Here is a 17355-nt window from a genome sequence, read left to right as displayed (position 1 = left end):
ACCTGCAAGAGGCATACATGTGTCAGTAGAACACATCCACTAATAGAAACATGTACTAATAACTTATACCAGTTTTAAGCCCAAAATTAAGTCATCCCCTTTTATTAAAGAGCAAACTCCTGCAAGTAGTTCCTCAAAGCTGTCATGTGTTCACTCAGAACTGCCTGCTGCCTAGTGTGAAAGGAAGGAGTCAGAAACTTACAAATACAAACTCAAGGTTTATAACAAAAAATCATTTCTTTTTGGTGCCAGAGATGCCCTCGGGGATGCTAAGCACACGCCATAGCACACACTGTACCACTGTGCTGCAACCCTAGCTCCCAAACACAGCTCCTGGCCTTCTCACGGCTGACAATTTTATAAGTTCAAAACATGTAAATTTCTGATCTGTGCAGGTCATCCTGACCAGATTAAAGTTCGAGCCTTTGGGAGACGGAAACAAGGAGGTATCCTATGCTCTTGTAGAAGGTCTTGTGGAATCAACAGAAATCAGATGTTTCTGGGTTTCATGGAGAAAGGTCACTGTGACCATCAGTAAACCCTATGTTTCCTTCAAGTCCCAAGTGTTATTACTTATTTTAAAAGACATCAGAAGTCCAGAGGCCTACTCTAAAGGCCTAGCAATCTAAAAGGTCAGGGAAAAATCAGGGTAATGTGAATTTTAAAAATTAAAAACTAAGGCTAAAACATGTACTAATAACTTACACCAGTTTTAACCCTGAAGAGGCTGATACTGCTAGTTTCCTATGATTAACTCACAACCCAAAAGGCAAAACGGACAGTTTTTCCCACACGAGCATTCTGCTCTTACCTCATATGACCAGACGCACTGCACGCCTGCGAATCTCCGGACGCACCTCCCCACCTCTACATCCTCGTGGGTGGTGTACATTTCCCGGAGACACTTGCCAATGTGTGGTGCCATTCTCCGAAGCACTTCCCGGCTCAGAATCACACCAGGTCCCCCCATGCAGAAGTTCTCTCCAGGCTCAAGAGCCAGTTTCCCCATTTCTTCAGTGGTGCCCAGTCCTGTCTGCCCGAGAAAGAGGGGCTCGCTGCTATTCAAACTCCTCAGAAAGCTCTCCAGACGATCTCCCTTGATGTAGACATCATCATCTGCTCTCATAAACCATTCGTACTTGTCCAAGTAGTGATCGTGCATGTACTTGAGCATCATGAAAGACTTCTTCTGGGGGGGATAGGAGTCGTCCACACCCCTCAGTGGCACTACTGGAATGGGTATAGATGTGTCTGAACCCTCACTAGAGAAGAACTCAACCTTCCCGGGAATTGTCTTGGACCATGTTCTGTAATTAAAATAAATACAGATTAGAGGAGTTATTTTCAGAAACGCATGTATCTGCTCATTTTCAATCATTATATGAATGCTTAAACATTGGTCTGCTTGCCTCCTTTAATGGAGACCCCACTGAGTATTATAAAACCCAGATTCATTTTCATAACAACCCAACTGAGGGAAGGATAGAGCTTATGGATGGTTAAGTCCTACTTCCAGCTGACAACCAAACTGACACAGCAAGGCCTAGGCAGTCAACTTTTGGATTTCATCAACTTTTACCAACAACTCCTCAGCTCGTAAGACGCCTGAGCCGGCGAAGAAACAAGCCGCCAAGCCTCATCACTAGCCTGAGCTTGGTCCCCAGACGCCACATGGCTGAAGGAGAGAACCGACTCCTACAAGCTGTCCTCTGACTTCTGCATCAGCACCACGGCATGCACATGCCCACATACTCCCACAAAGTAAATAAAATGTAAAAAGCAGATAAATGACTAAATCAAACTTTCCAGTCAACAAAGCTTGTTGCAAAGTTCCTCAAGCGCCAAGCCAGGCAGATGCAACGGTGAACTAAACCACAGCTGGGAGTCATGAGCAGTCAGGACAGACACTGTCACATGTGTGGATGCTATCAGCTTTTTGAAAGAAAGGAGCACACAGGCAAGGAGATCCAGAGCAATGAGTGCTTCCCTGAGGCAGGGTAAGTGCTCCGGATGCTAATGCTGAGCCAGGGTGCAGCACTAACAAGAGATGGGGACAACTCAGCAGAACCAGAGGTAGAGCCAACCACAGCAGGTTTCTACGCTATGCCGTAGGAGGCACCAAATTGAACACAGCAAGAGAAAAGGGATGTACACTCTGAAACTCCCAGGTAGTGATTTGAACTGAAATAAGCCATAGGTAAAGGTGTGAAGTTTAAAAGGAGCTGGTTCAAGTCAAACAGAGGAAAGATCACTGACCAACTAAATGGAAACAAAGTATCCAGTTGAAAACAACTAATTTATGGCCATCATAATGTCCTTTCCTTCACTTCAGGCTACTGCTGAGAACTTAAGTAATTTAGCTGCAACCATTCATTTATATGGAGTACTCCCAATATAAATATGACAATAAATGAAATACAGGCTGAATATCCTTTATACATTTTTACATTTTAAAGTGTATGTTTTTCATATTTTAAAAAATGTGGATATACCAAATACCCCTAATCCAAAAATCCAAATGCTTTGAATCTGTCACTGGTAGAATTGAACACTGCACTCAAAAAGTCTCGTATTTCAGAGCACTTTAATTCCTGCATTAGAGACGCTGAATTTGTAGAAAATTTAATATTAAGAAAATCAAGGTCCAACATGGTGGTGCACACCTTTAACCCAGCACTATGGAGGCGGAGAATTCTTCGAGTTCTAGGCCAATCAGGGCTATATAGTGAGACCCTGCCGAATGTGGGCAGGGAGAAAATAAAATCATCAACTGTAGATACAGGCTAATAGTAGAATGCGTGCTCAGAATGTGCAAGGCCAGAGGTTCAAGTACCAGTCTTACTATCTGTCTGTCCAACTTACCCACACACCGTATGCTGCCTCATACACACAGGTCCAAGTGACAATTCTCTACAAAATTTAATTTATTTAACCAGTACAACTACATTTCTACAGTGAAAAGATGAGGTGGACCAGTTAAATCTGCACAAATCTTTAATGGAGAGTACTAGAGGAATATTTTTAAAAATCTCTAAGCCAGGTATAGTGTACATGTATGTTCTCAGTGCTCATGAGACTGAGGCTAGAGGTCAGTTTGGGCTACTTAAAGCAATCCTGCCTCAAACAAAGAAAAAGAAAGAAAGAGAGAAAAAGGAGAGAAGGAAAGAAGGAAAGAAAAAGAGAAAAGAAAGAAAAAGAAAAAAGATTTCAAATCTCTGGGGAAGCAGTACAAAAGCAGGGAAACTGGGATTGGAGGCGCTACAGGTGAGGCAGACATAACGTTCACTCTCCTCTTAGTACAGGAGGCTTGGAAGTGTCACCCACTGATCTTCCAGCACGACCTAACGGTAGCGAACGTCCAAACCGTCCAAACCGTCCCGTGAGCTTGTGGTGTTGGGCACTCAGTGCCACATGGCCATCGCCACCATCCAGCTCTACACTTTTCATCTTGCAAAATGGAAATTCTAAAATTATTTTATTACTTTAAGTGAGATACTTCAAAAACAAAACTGTTTCATTTATCTTCCTAGTCAAAAATAAGGAATAAAAATAACCAAATTATCTGTTCACATTGAATATTCAATTGCATAAAATACTTTTTCAGATTCCTTTCAAAAAGTCCAAGATTGAATAACCTGTTTCCTCATATCTAGGGTATTAAATATGAGGTGTGTCGGTGTTTCATTTACCAATAGCAAATACCGCCAACCGTAGCCAATCAAAAACTGGAAACTGCACCTATTTCAAAACTGTGAGAGTCTGGACAAGGCTATCTGAGAACGGGTACAGCACTGCAGCTAGTGCTCCCCCAGTGCCTGTGCACTGGTTTACAGATCGGTCTATGCAGTGCCATGCAGCTCTTCAGCAAATGACACAGAGAATTCTACTGCATTGCAGAATCTATACCAGGTACTGTGCTTCATTTCCACAAATGATATGCTCTTTTAAATTTAAAAAAAAAGGGGGGAGCTGGAGAAATGGCTCTGTAGTTAAGCACATTTGCTATTTTGCAGAGGATGAGGGTTGGGGTCCCAGCACCCACATAAGGCAGCTTACTAGTGCTTACAACTCCAGTTTCAAGGAGTCTCTGGAAACCAGCACATATGATGCATGCATGCATATGTCCATGCATAAATCCGTGTTGATATAGAGAGACTCACATGTGCACATAAAATAAATCTGTCATATATATACAAACATATACACATATACATAGTTATGCATGGTAGCACAGGGCTATAGTCCTAGTTACTCAGGAAGCAGAGAATAGAACAGGACAACTTGAAACCATGAGTTTGAGATCAGCATGGGTAGGCAACATGGTGAGACTCTCTTTCAAAAAGCAAAATAGAGCAAAAAGGTAAATAAAGAAGAGATGAGAAGTTAATGTACAGAGAAACCAGCTCTCCTATAAAGGGACAAGTCCTTTGGCAAATGGCTACAACATACAGAATGCATGACAACCTATACGAAACTCTCTGATGTGGCCACGACTGCAGGAGAAAACACTTCCTGATATTCCTCTAACCACAGGAAGCCGGTGTACCCGACCCTATTAGGCCAAGGAGCTCTGATTCTGCTGTCCTTACACAGTAATGTTTGGCCTTTCTTGTTTTCTTTCAGTCACAATAACCTTTGAAAATGTAAATAATCTCAATCTTGGCACATAACAGAGGTCAATGGACGTGAGGAATGAGAAATGCCCCTCTGTGCAGCAGGTGACTTACAGATGCTGTGTGTTATGTTTGCCAAGGGACAAAAATCTCTTCCAAATGAGCTTCACAGAACTGTCCACCAGCTCAGCCATACTTCCTACAATTTGTACATAAAGAAAAACAATTTTCTCAAAGCATAAAAAGAAAGCAATTATTGAGAGGGAAAGCCAGAGGCTCCATGTGTTAAGATCTACTGTAACTTGAGGTGCTTGTGAAGTGCAACTCAAAGTTAAACAATGTCTACCGTCTTAGGAGGGGATTGTAAGAGGTGAGGACGAAAGCGACTTAACTTCCCCTATCGGTATGAATGTCAGAGTGCTTCTACACTAACGTGACTACTAAAACAGACCAGGTTCTAAGTCACACTATAGCAACCAACCCCAAACCACAAAAATATGGGAGCAAGAGGATGCTAGAGGGGAGAAGGAGCAGCTAAGGTAGCTCCTGTCTTCAATGAAACAACCTGTGACAGGATGTTCTGCAGTGCATGGGCTCCGGAAGTGCCCTGACTCCAGTCCAGCACTGCCTCAGTCCGACTTATAGAGAAGGCAGAGGCTTGCAAATTAAGAAGAGACAGGAAGTGTGTGCACTGTAGCAATGATCTAATGGAAAGTGCCTCTCACATTTCTGCCTAAAAACCTGACCCTCAAGCCATATACTACATTTGAATTGGGTTTAACTCTCAATTTCAGACATTGTTTTAGGGTAGAAGTCTAATAAGAGTTTAAATTTTAAGTGTTTTTACTCAAAACACTAAGCTCTTTCCTATTTGCCTGAAGATCAGAATTCATTTCTGCCTGCACTGTTTGCCAGTGCCCCAGGCAGAATGCATGCAGAAAAAAAGCATTGCTAACACAGCCGTCACGGATGTAATTAATGGCCCAACTGTGACTTGAAATGCTGTAATTTGTCCAAGAAGAGAAAGCAATTAATTTTAAAAACAGACAATCCAACCTCAGACCTTCCTTAAAAGCTCCTCTGCGCTTTTGGTGACCCCACCCAACTATTATCCAGGACGGTTTAGGTAACCCAGGGCAAGCCTCTTGTTGTCTTTTCTCTTCTAATTGAAGGGTGGTTTGAAGAAAATCTTCTCATGAATTCTTTGCAAACCCTCCAATGTTAAGAAATTGTGATCTTTTCAATTAGGATTCCATAAAGTGAACGCATTCTGGAACATAACTCAATTCATTGTTCTGTGGGAGGAGGAGGAGGAGGAGGAGGAGGAGGAGGAGGAGGAGGAGGAGGAGGAGGAGGAGGAGGAGGAAGAGGAGGAAGAGGAGGAAGAGGAGGAAGAGGAGGAAGAGGTGGTAGAGGAGGAGGAGGAGGGAACATATTTATAATTTCAAATGGAAGGCAAGCAATATTGCTGAACAAGAACGCTTACCTTCCTTCTGTGATCAAAACAGGTCAAGTTCCGTGATTTTCATAAACAAATGTCTACTTGGCCATCAGCACATTTGCTGCCTGGGGCTCTCAATGGAAATGACAGAACATTTGCAAAGGTCCTTGCCAGAAAGCTCAATTTTCAATGGTCTGATACCCAGCTCTTTCCACAGCCCAGATAAGACAGCTGAAATGTGAGCGTGTCAAGGAAATCTTCTATTTCCCCAAGTTTCTAAATGCCATCCCCTGTACCAGATTAAACCACACTAGGAAATGCAGCTGGGCAGCTGGCAGGTTGGCCAAGAGATGCCTGTGTTGAGTTAGGGCTTTGTGTCAGTCTTCGCTTCTAGTCAGCATCACTGTAAGAAAATCTACATCTACAATACAGACACTGTCCTGGGTAAGCAGCCATTACATATGGCTAAGTTTACAAAGCAGGCAAACAGGGCTAAGGATGTAGCAAGTGATACAGTGTACACCCAGCAAGTTCAAGGGCCTGGACTGTACGCCCTACCCCACACAAATTAAGAATGCAGAGAAGACTATACATAGATATCCCGGCTTACTAAATATTCAGAAATAACAAACTGCTCTATCCCAAAGTATTCGCTGTGGTTGGTTCTAGGTGGGGAATTTGAAAATACTTAATTTGGGAGCTGGAGAGGTGGCTCAACCATAAAGAACATTTGCCCTCTGCTGGCTTCTCTAGGCACTAGGCATGCGCGTGGTGTACACACACACACACACACACACACACACACACACACACACACACACAGAAAACAAAGAAAAAAGAGGTTATGAATTTGAAAGAGAAGGTGGTTACATGGGAAGGTTTGGAGGGGTAAATGTAATTATAATCTCAAAATTTAAAAATTTTAAGATAAAAATATTTTGAAATCAAAACATTTAATTTTCTTTGTATTTTCCTCACCTTCTATAATAGATATATTTACCAAGGAGGAAAAAAATTACCCAGGGGAAGCTTTGTGTAACAAGAAAAACAGAAAGACAACAGAGCAGTTTATTTTGTAATAATCTTATCCAACAGGCAAATCAAAGAAAAGTGGCATAAGATTGAGTTCCTCCTTTTACAATTTCTGCATTTTCATAGTTAGAAACTAATTTTCCTAATTAGAAAGGCAGGAAGACTTTCTAGCCCACAGCCCACTCTTACACATGCTGGCTACAGAGGGCTAAGCTTGAGCTTCTCAGGCCTGTGGTAAGTGGCTGGGGCCTAAGCAGGAGGACAAATTTGTAGAACTGATGGACACTAGGAATTGAATGTGTATAATCCTTTCTGTTAGGGAAAGGATTTAAGATCACATAACCAAAATGCATGCATAAGGAGAAAAGTGGGCAAGTGAATAATTGCAGAGGGAGGAAGGGGAAAGGGTGACCCAGACCAAATCAGAAGAGCAAAATCGTGATGAATAAAGGGTGCTCGGCTGTGTTCCCTGCCAGTGCAAACCGGGACAGCTTTAGCACTCTCGGGAGGTACCTTCAGCTTGAGCAAGCCCCTGTGTTCAGACCTGAGACCACAGTGTCACCCATGTGTGCTAACAGTGGCCCACTTTTAGCTATAAGCTGTCTAGGAGGCAAAAGGAGAAGTCACAAGACTGTCCTATTGTTCAGGGTTACATGTAAGAGCTACTCCAGACACCAGGTCCTAGGAGACCATCCTCCTCCAGGCCCACTCAGGGAAGGCCGGTAAAAGGACCCTTGTGGGAAGCAGTCTGAGGGGCAGCAGTCTTAACTCATCCTCTCACAAAGTGGAGCACAGAAAGAAGGAAGATGCTGTTGTCCACTGTCAGTCAGAGCAGGACAGGGACCTGTGAAGATTCAGCCGCTAACTGACAAGGGCTGTTTTTCTCTCAGTATAGGAACCCTGCTTTAAATGTCCTTGGCATCCCTATGGGTATGTGGTTTCTGGGTATATGGTTTCCTCTCAAATTAACTGACTCACTGTGCTTAAGACATGCGTAATCTCAAGCTGTTACGGGAACAGGTGAAAAACAGAATAGAGAGCAGTGGGGAAATTCTTTTCAATAGTTAAGTTATGATCCTTAGACACAGACTTACCGGGAAAGCAAGGGTAAAAGCGTTTCTTCACTTTACAATCCAAGTACTCAGGAGACTGAGGCAGGAAGATACCCAGTTCGGCTGTATTGTTACTGAAACTTGTTCTAAAAGGGGAGAGGGAAACCTTTTTCTTATAATTTCCCACCTCAACAGTGGTCTGAACAGTGGCCCAGAAGGCATTTCCAAGTACTGGAAGCCAGCCCTCTGAGCCCAGGTTCATAACCAGCAAAAAGAACACTCACCAAGAGACCACAACTGCACCTTCTTTGAAATACAAGAATTAAAATGCAGAGTTAAAACAAGAGGTGGTGTGTGGTGGCCTTCTCTAGTCTCCAGTTGAGTAGTGAGGAGCTCTCTGAACAGCCTCTGCACTGCTGCTGTATGCTCAAAGTTCTTGTATTTTCCTGAGCTACAGTTCTTATTAGCCCCAAATAATCGGTTTTGTTTGTTTGTTTGTTTGTTTGTTTGCTGGGGGTGGGACGGGTATATAGTATATATAGACAAAATGTAAGTTTTCAACTCTTAGGCGAAAAAAGTGTATCAGAGAAGTTATGCAAACAATAAAACCATCCAGGCTTGCTCCTCGTCATCAGTGTCCTGGTGCTGTGAGGGGCTACCTGGAGTCAACCTGTTCACTAGCGGCCACCTTGACTCAACAATCACAGGCTGCTTTACAGCGGCTCACTCTTAGCAGGTGGAGGACTCTCAAGTATCATTACCACAGGAAACTGTGGCCAGCAAGGACAGACAGCTCATGAGTGCGAGCCAAGTGGACAGGCAGGTGCCGCTGTGCGGCCTCCCAGGCCGGCCTGTCTTCTCACCGGCACTTGTTTCCTGGCTACCTCCTTTTATTTCCCAGTGATAAGACCGGGGCAACAGTGCTCTCAGCCTCACACACACTTCATCCAATTCCACCTGCCCATTGTCTGCATGGCTGGGCAACATAAAAACTCCTTCAGATTGTGACTGGGCCTAACTCTTCAGCCAAAACACTTGACAAACCCTCCTGTGAGATTTTGATCACTATCACAGATCCTGCAGACTTACGTGTGGACATGGCCATCAGAAACAAATTCAACAAAGTTTAATACGACCAGCCACCAAATTGTAAGACCATCAGCCAAACTCTAAACACGGATTCCACCAATACTCTCATGCTGAGATACCACTGACCGTTTTGCAAAACTCAGGTTCCTGAGTCTGGCACATGAAACTCCAATTCCCCAAGCTCAAAAGGCAGTTCAAAGATTCAGAAATGGGCTCAGCCAATTAACTCTATGGACTAACGCACTACAGGAGGATTTCTTTTTTTTTTTTAACCTTTGACCCAATTGGTCAGATATAATTGCCCAATTAAACATACAAAGCCCGGTACCATCCATCCCTTGAGAACATTAATAACAACCTGTAAATACACAGAGCAGAATCTTACCATCACCTGCCATGGCTTCTCACCCTCTCCTCCTACCCTAAGCTCCCACCAGCTCACAGGTCTCTACACAGCAGCATAATTCCCACCCCGCCCCCACCCCTGCTGTTCTTGCTCTCCCCATCCTTCCAGTCCCTCTGCTCTGCTCCTGCTCCTCCCTAGGCGCTCTGCTCTCTTCCCCTGCTATTATTTCTCCCTCTCTGATAGTTCTAGCCAGTCTATATGTTCAGTCTACTTTCAATCTCTGCTCTGGAGTCTTCCAGATGCCTCTGGCTTTGTTCTCATGTGCGCCCCCCACCCACACATCTACAATAAAAAGCTTCCCCTTAACTACACTATGGACTGGCCATGCCATCAGTTTACATATATAGCACACAGGGCCTTCCCTCAGACAGGCCCTTGGTGTCCCTGCTGTCACTTTCCCAATAGCTCATGGCTGTCCTCTCACATCACCCACCACTGCTGTCACTGTTAGAAAACCTGCCACTGTCACTCTCGAAGGCTCCTTCTCAAGACTCAGAGGAAATGGGTGGGCATAGGGTCAGACTGCCTTTGCTCGATGCCCTTCCTTGGCACACTTCTGTGGGTACCTTGTGAGCCCTTGTCAGTCAACAGTCTCCAGTTCTTCATCTCAACTAGGCTCTGTAGGGCTGCAGCCCAGTATTAGTAATCGCTCAACAACAGCGAAAAATGTATGAATCCTGCTGGTGACCGCACTGATCGATCGATCCTAGAGTACTGACAGCACAGACCCTCCAACTCTGACAGATAAAAATCACACTCATTTCCAGACCACACCTTTCACCAGTGTCTTTCTACGCGTAGCTCATAACTTGATATTCGTTGTACTCTGAAGCACGCTTAAAAGTTGACTATGTGGATTTTTACATGTAAACACCTTCCAAATTAGTATCTGCTAAAAAGAGCTGCATGGAAGACAGCAACTGACCTGTTTCAAGTTCTCTCAGCTCAAGAAATAAGGAAATTGCTGATATGGTACGGAGAAGCAGCTCATTAAGGCTGACAAGAGGAACAGTCTGCCTTCTTTCAAAACATTAGGAAAGGTCATTAACTGATAAAAGCTATCTTGGGTAAGAGTCCTGTTCTCACCTTTTCCCACACCCCTCCACACGCTAATGCTAATCACTCCTGGTCAAAAACAGGCAGCCAACCACACCATCAGGGAAAGTAAATAGGAAAATAAAGATAAAAACTGTCACCCATCTTCAGGCCAGGGGCAGTAATATCCAAATAACTGTGAGATGTTAGGAAAGCTCAATTTCTCTCTCTCTCTCTCTCTCTCTCTCTCTCTCTCTCTCTCTCTCTGTGTGTGTGTGTGTGTGTGTGTGTGTGTGTGTGTGTGTGTGTGTGACTGAAAAGAGTCTCAGGCATCATCTTCAAGAAAGCTGTTCACTTCTTGAAACAGAGTTTCTCACTGGCCTGGAACTTAACCACTTAGGCTAAGTTGGCTGTCCAGTAAGCCCAAAGAATCCTATACAGTCCTCTGCCCTGCTTCCCCATCTCACCCCCCCCCCATACCCGGGTCCCAGGCTAGCACTCAGGTTCTTGTACCTTGCAAGCACTTTAGTAGTTGGGCTATATCTCTAATTGAAGTTCAATGTTTGGAGCATTAGAAACAGATTGGGGGAAAGGAGCTGGGTAAGCCAGCAAAAGGTCTGTGATCTCAGGACTCAAGAGTCTGAGGCAGGAGAATATCAACCTGAAGGCCATCCTCAGCTACTTAGCAAGGTTTCTTTTCTTAAGACTTTAAACTGTGTGAACACAGATGCCTTGGAGCCTGGAGCAGTTATAAGCCACCTGATGTGGTTGGGTCCATGTCTTTTCCTTCTCAGAGCAGAAAAAGAAAGACTTCCCTTAAAAAAAAATTCCCTCCTCCCCATCCACCCCACCTCTCACAGGATTGGTCTGGTAACAGAGGCCATATTCCTAGCTATCTGGAAGCTAAAGCAAGTTCAAGGCCAGCTTAGACAACTGGAGACCCTGTCTCATATGAAAACTCAAAAGGGCTGAGGGTGGTGTTCAGTGATAAAGTTATTTATCCAGTATACTCAAAAGAACTTTCTCAGGACAGTACCTTTAGAAGACAATACCTTTTGGACCATAAGGAGGAAAATCTAAAATCAGGAGCAGGAAGTAGTGACTTCTGCTTGCAGTACCAGCAGTCAGGAGGGTGACTAAGAATTCAAGGCCAGCTGGACTACAGAGTGAGTCTCAGGAAACAAAACGAGATGTGTGCTCACTGGCTGCTCTTCCTGGAAACCTGGGTTTGGTTCCCAGCACCGGCATGGTAGGCAGCTCACAACCATCTCTAACTCTACTCTCAGAGGATCTGACGCCCTCTTCTGGTCCTATTAGGTACAGGGACACACATAGTACACAGAAATACACAGAAATACATACAGGTGGACAGCCATAAATATTAAAAATAGTAATAATGAAAAGGCAGGTTAAATTATTTGACTTGTGTGTGTGTGTGTGTGTGTGTGTGTGTGTGTGTGTATTGTTTTTTTTTTTAAAAAAACTAGGAAAAAAAATCAAGGAAATATGAACTACAGTTAGTAACTCCAGACATCCAATCAACCTGGTGATAATTAGCACAACAAATTACTACATGTGAATCATGATATTTTAAAGTAAAATACATAACAGACAAATACCTTTGCAAACAAGCCTACAGAAATTACTTTCTATATTCATTTATAGAGTCCCACTTTCCTTTCTGCTCAAAGCCTCAAGTGGCTTTTCCGCTCACTCAGAATGTAATTCCAGGAGTCTGAACAGTCAGACCCAGTTCCTTCTTTTATGGTCTTCTTGGGGTTCCTTTCCAAGCTGGCTTCCGCCTCAGCACCCAGCTTTCCTTTGTCAATATGTCTATCAGTGACAGTCACACAACCAGTCTTTCACTGTCTGACCCAGGGGGTACAAATGCCCCTTTCTCCAAAGCCTTCCCAACCAGCTAGCTAAAACAGACGGGACACCACCCTGCCCAGCCCCTGTTCTATTTTCTCCCACCACTAGTCCAAACTCTTTTTTGAGCCTGACCCTTTTAATACAACTAGCTGAACAAACATTTGACTTGCTGTGCGCGGGCGCAGACTCAGGTTTTGGATCCACAACGGCCATGCAGGTCACCTGTTTTACAAAGAGCTGAACTGTACCTAAGTGTACTTAAATGTTTGAAAGAACCAGGGTCACTCCTGTGAGCTTCACAGCTAGGCAGCTACACGGGATCTACAAAAGTTGGCTCCAGTTGGTCTCTATCTATACACTTTTGAGTTTCATTCTGCCTACTTTTAAAACTGTTTTGTGTCTCCTATTGGCTACCACTGCTTGGCTGTCTCTCAGTGGGGCCTAGTCTCTCTTCAGGGGTACAGCAGGTCTACGAAGTTAAGAGCATATACAAATGGAGTTGTTCTACCATTAAAGCCTTACACTACAGTAACTTTAGCCCAGGCAAGCATACATTCCTGGATTTTTCAAGGGCCTCTTAGCTTCCTTCTGGGTATCAATCCTCGGAAGGAAAAGGTAGCTAGTTACTAGTCCCAAAATGTAAATTCTGACGTTATCAATCTTATATCATAATGCCCTTACTAAAAGTGCTGGCATCTCCTTCATCTATAAACCAAACAATTGTCTTATTAAATTGAAGGAGGGAGAGGAGGGGGAGGGGAAAGAGGGGGAGGAGGAAGAGGAGGAAGAAGAGGAGGAGGAGGAGGACAATGATGACAACAACGACAACCACTACCACCACAAACTGAAGGAGGTTTTGTCTCTTTAAAGACCAAGTCTCATGTAGCCCGGGAGCCTTGAACTTCTAAACTTGCCTGCCTCTACCTCTTGAATGCTGGGAGGCTTTCATATGAAGAAGAATGAGCCAGGTGTGGTGGCACACAAACTCAGGCTCCACTTCTTATCTTACAAGATTCAAGAAGCAAGCTACTTTCACACAGTACTGTACACAGACCCTCAGTGTGAACTTCTGGCCCAGGCTGCAAAACCTGTAATAATAACTCACAACCTCTTAACCTCCCTCTCCCAATTCAGGCCTTCCCTGAATACTCCCTAAGGCTAGCCAGTCTAACTACAGGGCTGAGAGGTTGGGACACTGAGCATCAGGGAGCAGCTCTCCACCTGCTCCACTCTCTCCAGATCACAGATAAAGAGGAAGTCCTCACTGCCTAGAAGAAAACAATGAGGAAATCGTAACATTTAAGGGTGACACACACTTAACTTCCAGATGGGCTTTGGGAAAGCATGGCCAACTATAAAACTAGTGTACACGACATGTACACTTGTGGTGTCGCTAGCACGACGATCCCTACTGATTTGAGCATATTGGTTCTATAAGCATGAAAATGTACGTGGAGAGGTAAGGAGTCACATCATCTGTCTGAACAAACTACTCTGGCAATTGTCTCCAGAGCTGAGACTTCATGTGATCTGTCACTAACATATAATTCCAGGGATTTATTTTCAAAACCACAACACAATTTAGTGGTCTCTTCCTCAATTTAATCTTATTACTGAAAGGGCATTTGTTTTATTTACATTTATCTATTGTCTGTTATGTTGTATAACAGTGCAAATGTACCTCGTCATGGCAGAAGTGTGAAAGTCAAGTTTGACGGAGCCCGCTCTCCCCTACTCTGTGGGATCTTTCTGAGGACCAAACTCAGGTCGTCAGGTTTAGCAGCAACTACCCTTTACCTAATGAGCCACCTGGAGGGAGGCTCATTTCCCCCTTTCTCATTTTTTGTTTGTTTGGGTTGTTTTGTTTTGCTTGACTTTTTTTTTACTTTCCAGAAGGGTCTCGGTGTTAGTCATCTGGCCTGGAACTCTATGTAGACCAGGCTGGCTTGGGTCTCACAGAGATCCATCTACTCTGCCTCCTACGTGCTGGGATTAAAAACCTATGCCACCCTCAATCTGTGACAAAGATACTAAGTCAGAGACCATCGGGGAGAAAGCTCTGGCCTAATGGTTCTCAAACTACTCTGTTAGTCCACACATACAGCCAGCCACCAGTGGCCTCTTGGGTCACTCAGAAAGAATTGTTCTTAGCAGGATGCAGCTTCTTGACATTAGCAGGAATGGTGGTCAAGACGTTCCATGCCTTTCCGCCTTTTCTCTTGCAATCCCTCACTTGACTTAAAAGAAAGGAGAGATCCAACTATGCTTGTTTTCTTATACCATCTGCTGCCTGAAAACTTAGACCAGAAACTGGATTTAAAAGCCAACGTTATAAAAGCACTGGCTATACATTTAAAACAAACAGCAACTAGTGTGGCCCTGCTCAAAACGCTTAGCCCCTAAATATCCATGCTCTGAAACCATTCCTGCCACCGACTGAATCTGTGCCTGGAAGAACGCCAAACTTCACCCATACAGTAAAGGTTTGTGTACTTCACACATACAAAAGTTTCCAATGAGTCCCTTCCTTCCCTTGAGTCCACCCCTCTTCTATTTCAGGTTCACTCCAATGGAAATACAGTTCTAACAATGCCCTCCATTCCAAAACCATCTCCTTTCTAAAGGCAGCTTTGGCTAATCTCTTTGTTAATCCTGAACATGATCACTGCCACTTCTACGACTCATTTAGCCCTACTAGGGCCCAGCTAGTTCCTACCACGCATACACCTCTGGGACTGCACTGGGGAGCACCAGGCTGTAGTCTTGAATTGACCGAATCTATCACGAAAACTGTTTTTTCCTCAAGGTTCTTTATCTCTAATTACCAAACCGAAGTGCTCAAAAGCGGAGTGGTCACTCTCATTAAAAGGAATGACTGTGAAAATCTTAAGTACAGTACAGAGGAGCCCTAGCCAGGTTAATTTAGGCGGGCTCTCCCTTCGAAATGACAAAGTGCCTATTTTAGAGACTCAAATTATACCTCTGCCTCCACTATCGCAGGTACAACACTGAATTTCCCCACCATCTTATGGGGGAGACTCGTTCCTTTTAACAAAGAAGTCCTGAACACAGAAAGCTTACGTGTCTTTCTGGAGATCAAGTTGAAAGGCACACACTGAGTGAGGCCAGTGTACTCACTCATCTAATCCTAAAGTCTTGCCCTTGAGAGATGCTCTCCATCCTCGTCTAACCACTGCTGCCTTTGCGCTGAGTCGCTGGCAGCTACCCGAGAAGCCTCCGGGGAACCCGTAACGCCGCCCTCCCGCTAGCCAGGATGCCGGATGCAAGCGATGGTATCCACGAAAAGGGGGCTCACCTGTAAGCGGCCACGGCGCGAGTCTGCAGGTATTTCTGGGCGGTCATGACTCCCACGAAGAGAAAGTTCCTGTCGCGCGGGACGCCCTCCGCGGCCGAGCCCTGCGGCCAGAGCTGCGCCCCGCGCGCATCCCCCGGAGCACCGCCGGGCTGCGACGCTGCCTGTCCTGGCCGGCATCCCTCGGGATTGGGGCGCCGCCGCGGGCCCACTCGCTTCAGCTCCGAGGCGCGGGGCAGGACGAGTCGCGAGGCCAGCACGAAGCCCAGCACGAGCCCGAGCAGCATGCTGAGCCAGGCGCGCCGGCCGCGCGCGGCCATGCCCGCGCCCCTCCGCCCGCCGGGCCGCTATCCCCGCCGCAGGCTCCGCGCGCCTTCAGCCCGCCGCCCCCGCCCGCGGAGGCCAGCCCGCCCTAGCGCCGCCTGGCCCGGCCCGGGCAGCGCCGCGGCCGCCGCGGGTCCGCCGCGCCCATCGCGGCTCCCGAGCCGCCCGCAGGCCCCGCGCCGGCGCTTTGTTCCGCGCGCCCGCCCGCACAGCCGCGGCCTGCGCCTTTAAGAGGGGACCATGCCCGGCGCGCGCGGCCGGCGACTCCGGCGCGAGGCAACAGCAGCTCCTGCGGCTCGCGTCCCCGGGCTGGCTCGGCTCCGCTCGCGCTGCGCCCGCCCTCTCGGTGCCCTGCGCCGCCTCTGCAGCTGCACATCCTCCGGCTTAGCGCGCCATTGCAAAGGAGCCCCTCACGTCACGCACCGCGCGTTAAGAAGCGGCCCGCCGGCGGCGTGCCGTGGCCCCTCTCGGGATCCGTCCGCGCCTCGTGATTGGCGCAAAAGTGAATGGGGGGCAGTTCACGTGGCCAAAGTTTAACAAAAAAAAAAAAAAAAAAAAAAAAAAAGCACCCGCCCCGCAGTCTGCGGCCCGGCTGAAGGGGTGTGGGTTAGCACGGACTAGAGCGTGGCGGGCGGACTCTAGTCCCCGCTGCTGGGTACCCGCGGCCACACCCCCGTCGCCAGCGCTCGGAGCCGGCCGGGCACCGCACGTGGACTGAGTTGACCGGCTCCCCAGATGCCCCTAGAACTGCCACGCCCTACCCTCCCCAGGCCGACCTCCCGGCTCGGTGGCCAGGGCTGCCGGGTCCACACTGCAGCTTTGTACCCTACGGGCGTAGCCGGAGCCACACGGCCACGGTTCACCTTGGAACGCTTGGGGATTTGCGGGCTGAGAGCGAAGCGAGAATTACCTAAGTAGCTAAGGCTGACCTCGAACTCAGAGAACTCAGAGGTGTCCGTCTCTGCCTCTCAAGCGCTGGGCTTGAAAGCAAGCGCCACCAAGCCAGGCATATTCGTTTTTAAGAGATGGATGGGTAAATTACCACTAGATGATCAATACCCATATTTAATCCCAGGGAGCAGGGAGCTGGTTAGTACCCCTCACCTAAGCCCGTCAATATTTTCAAGAGTAGATTTATAAAATGGATATGGATTGTGTACTTAGGGGTGGAGGTGGGG

General features: G+C 46.3%; 1 protein-coding gene across 1 annotated transcript in view; it reads right to left on the bottom strand.

Moving 5' to 3' along the window:
* Chsy1 (chondroitin sulfate synthase 1) overlaps positions 1 to 16166 on the bottom strand; it is a 61080-nt gene extending 44914 nt beyond the window's left edge. The window contains exons 1-2 of the mRNA NM_001106268.1: positions 15857 to 16166; positions 812 to 1307 (exon numbers count right to left, since the gene is read on the bottom strand). Of these exons, the coding sequence (NP_001099738.1) occupies positions 812 to 1307; positions 15857 to 16140 (780 nt within the window). The 5' untranslated portion in view covers positions 16141 to 16166. The remainder of the gene's footprint in view (positions 1 to 811; positions 1308 to 15856) is intronic.
* Positions 16167 to 17355: the final 1189 nt, after the last annotated feature.

The sequence above is a fragment of the Rattus norvegicus genome, chromosome 1, assembly GCF_036323735.1.
Source record: "Rattus norvegicus strain BN/NHsdMcwi chromosome 1, GRCr8, whole genome shotgun sequence".
Classification (NCBI taxonomy): Eukaryota; Metazoa; Chordata; class Mammalia; order Rodentia; family Muridae; genus Rattus; species Rattus norvegicus.
The sequence above is the reverse complement of the archived record's forward strand: the minus strand, read 5'-3'. Positions and strand labels throughout refer to the sequence as shown.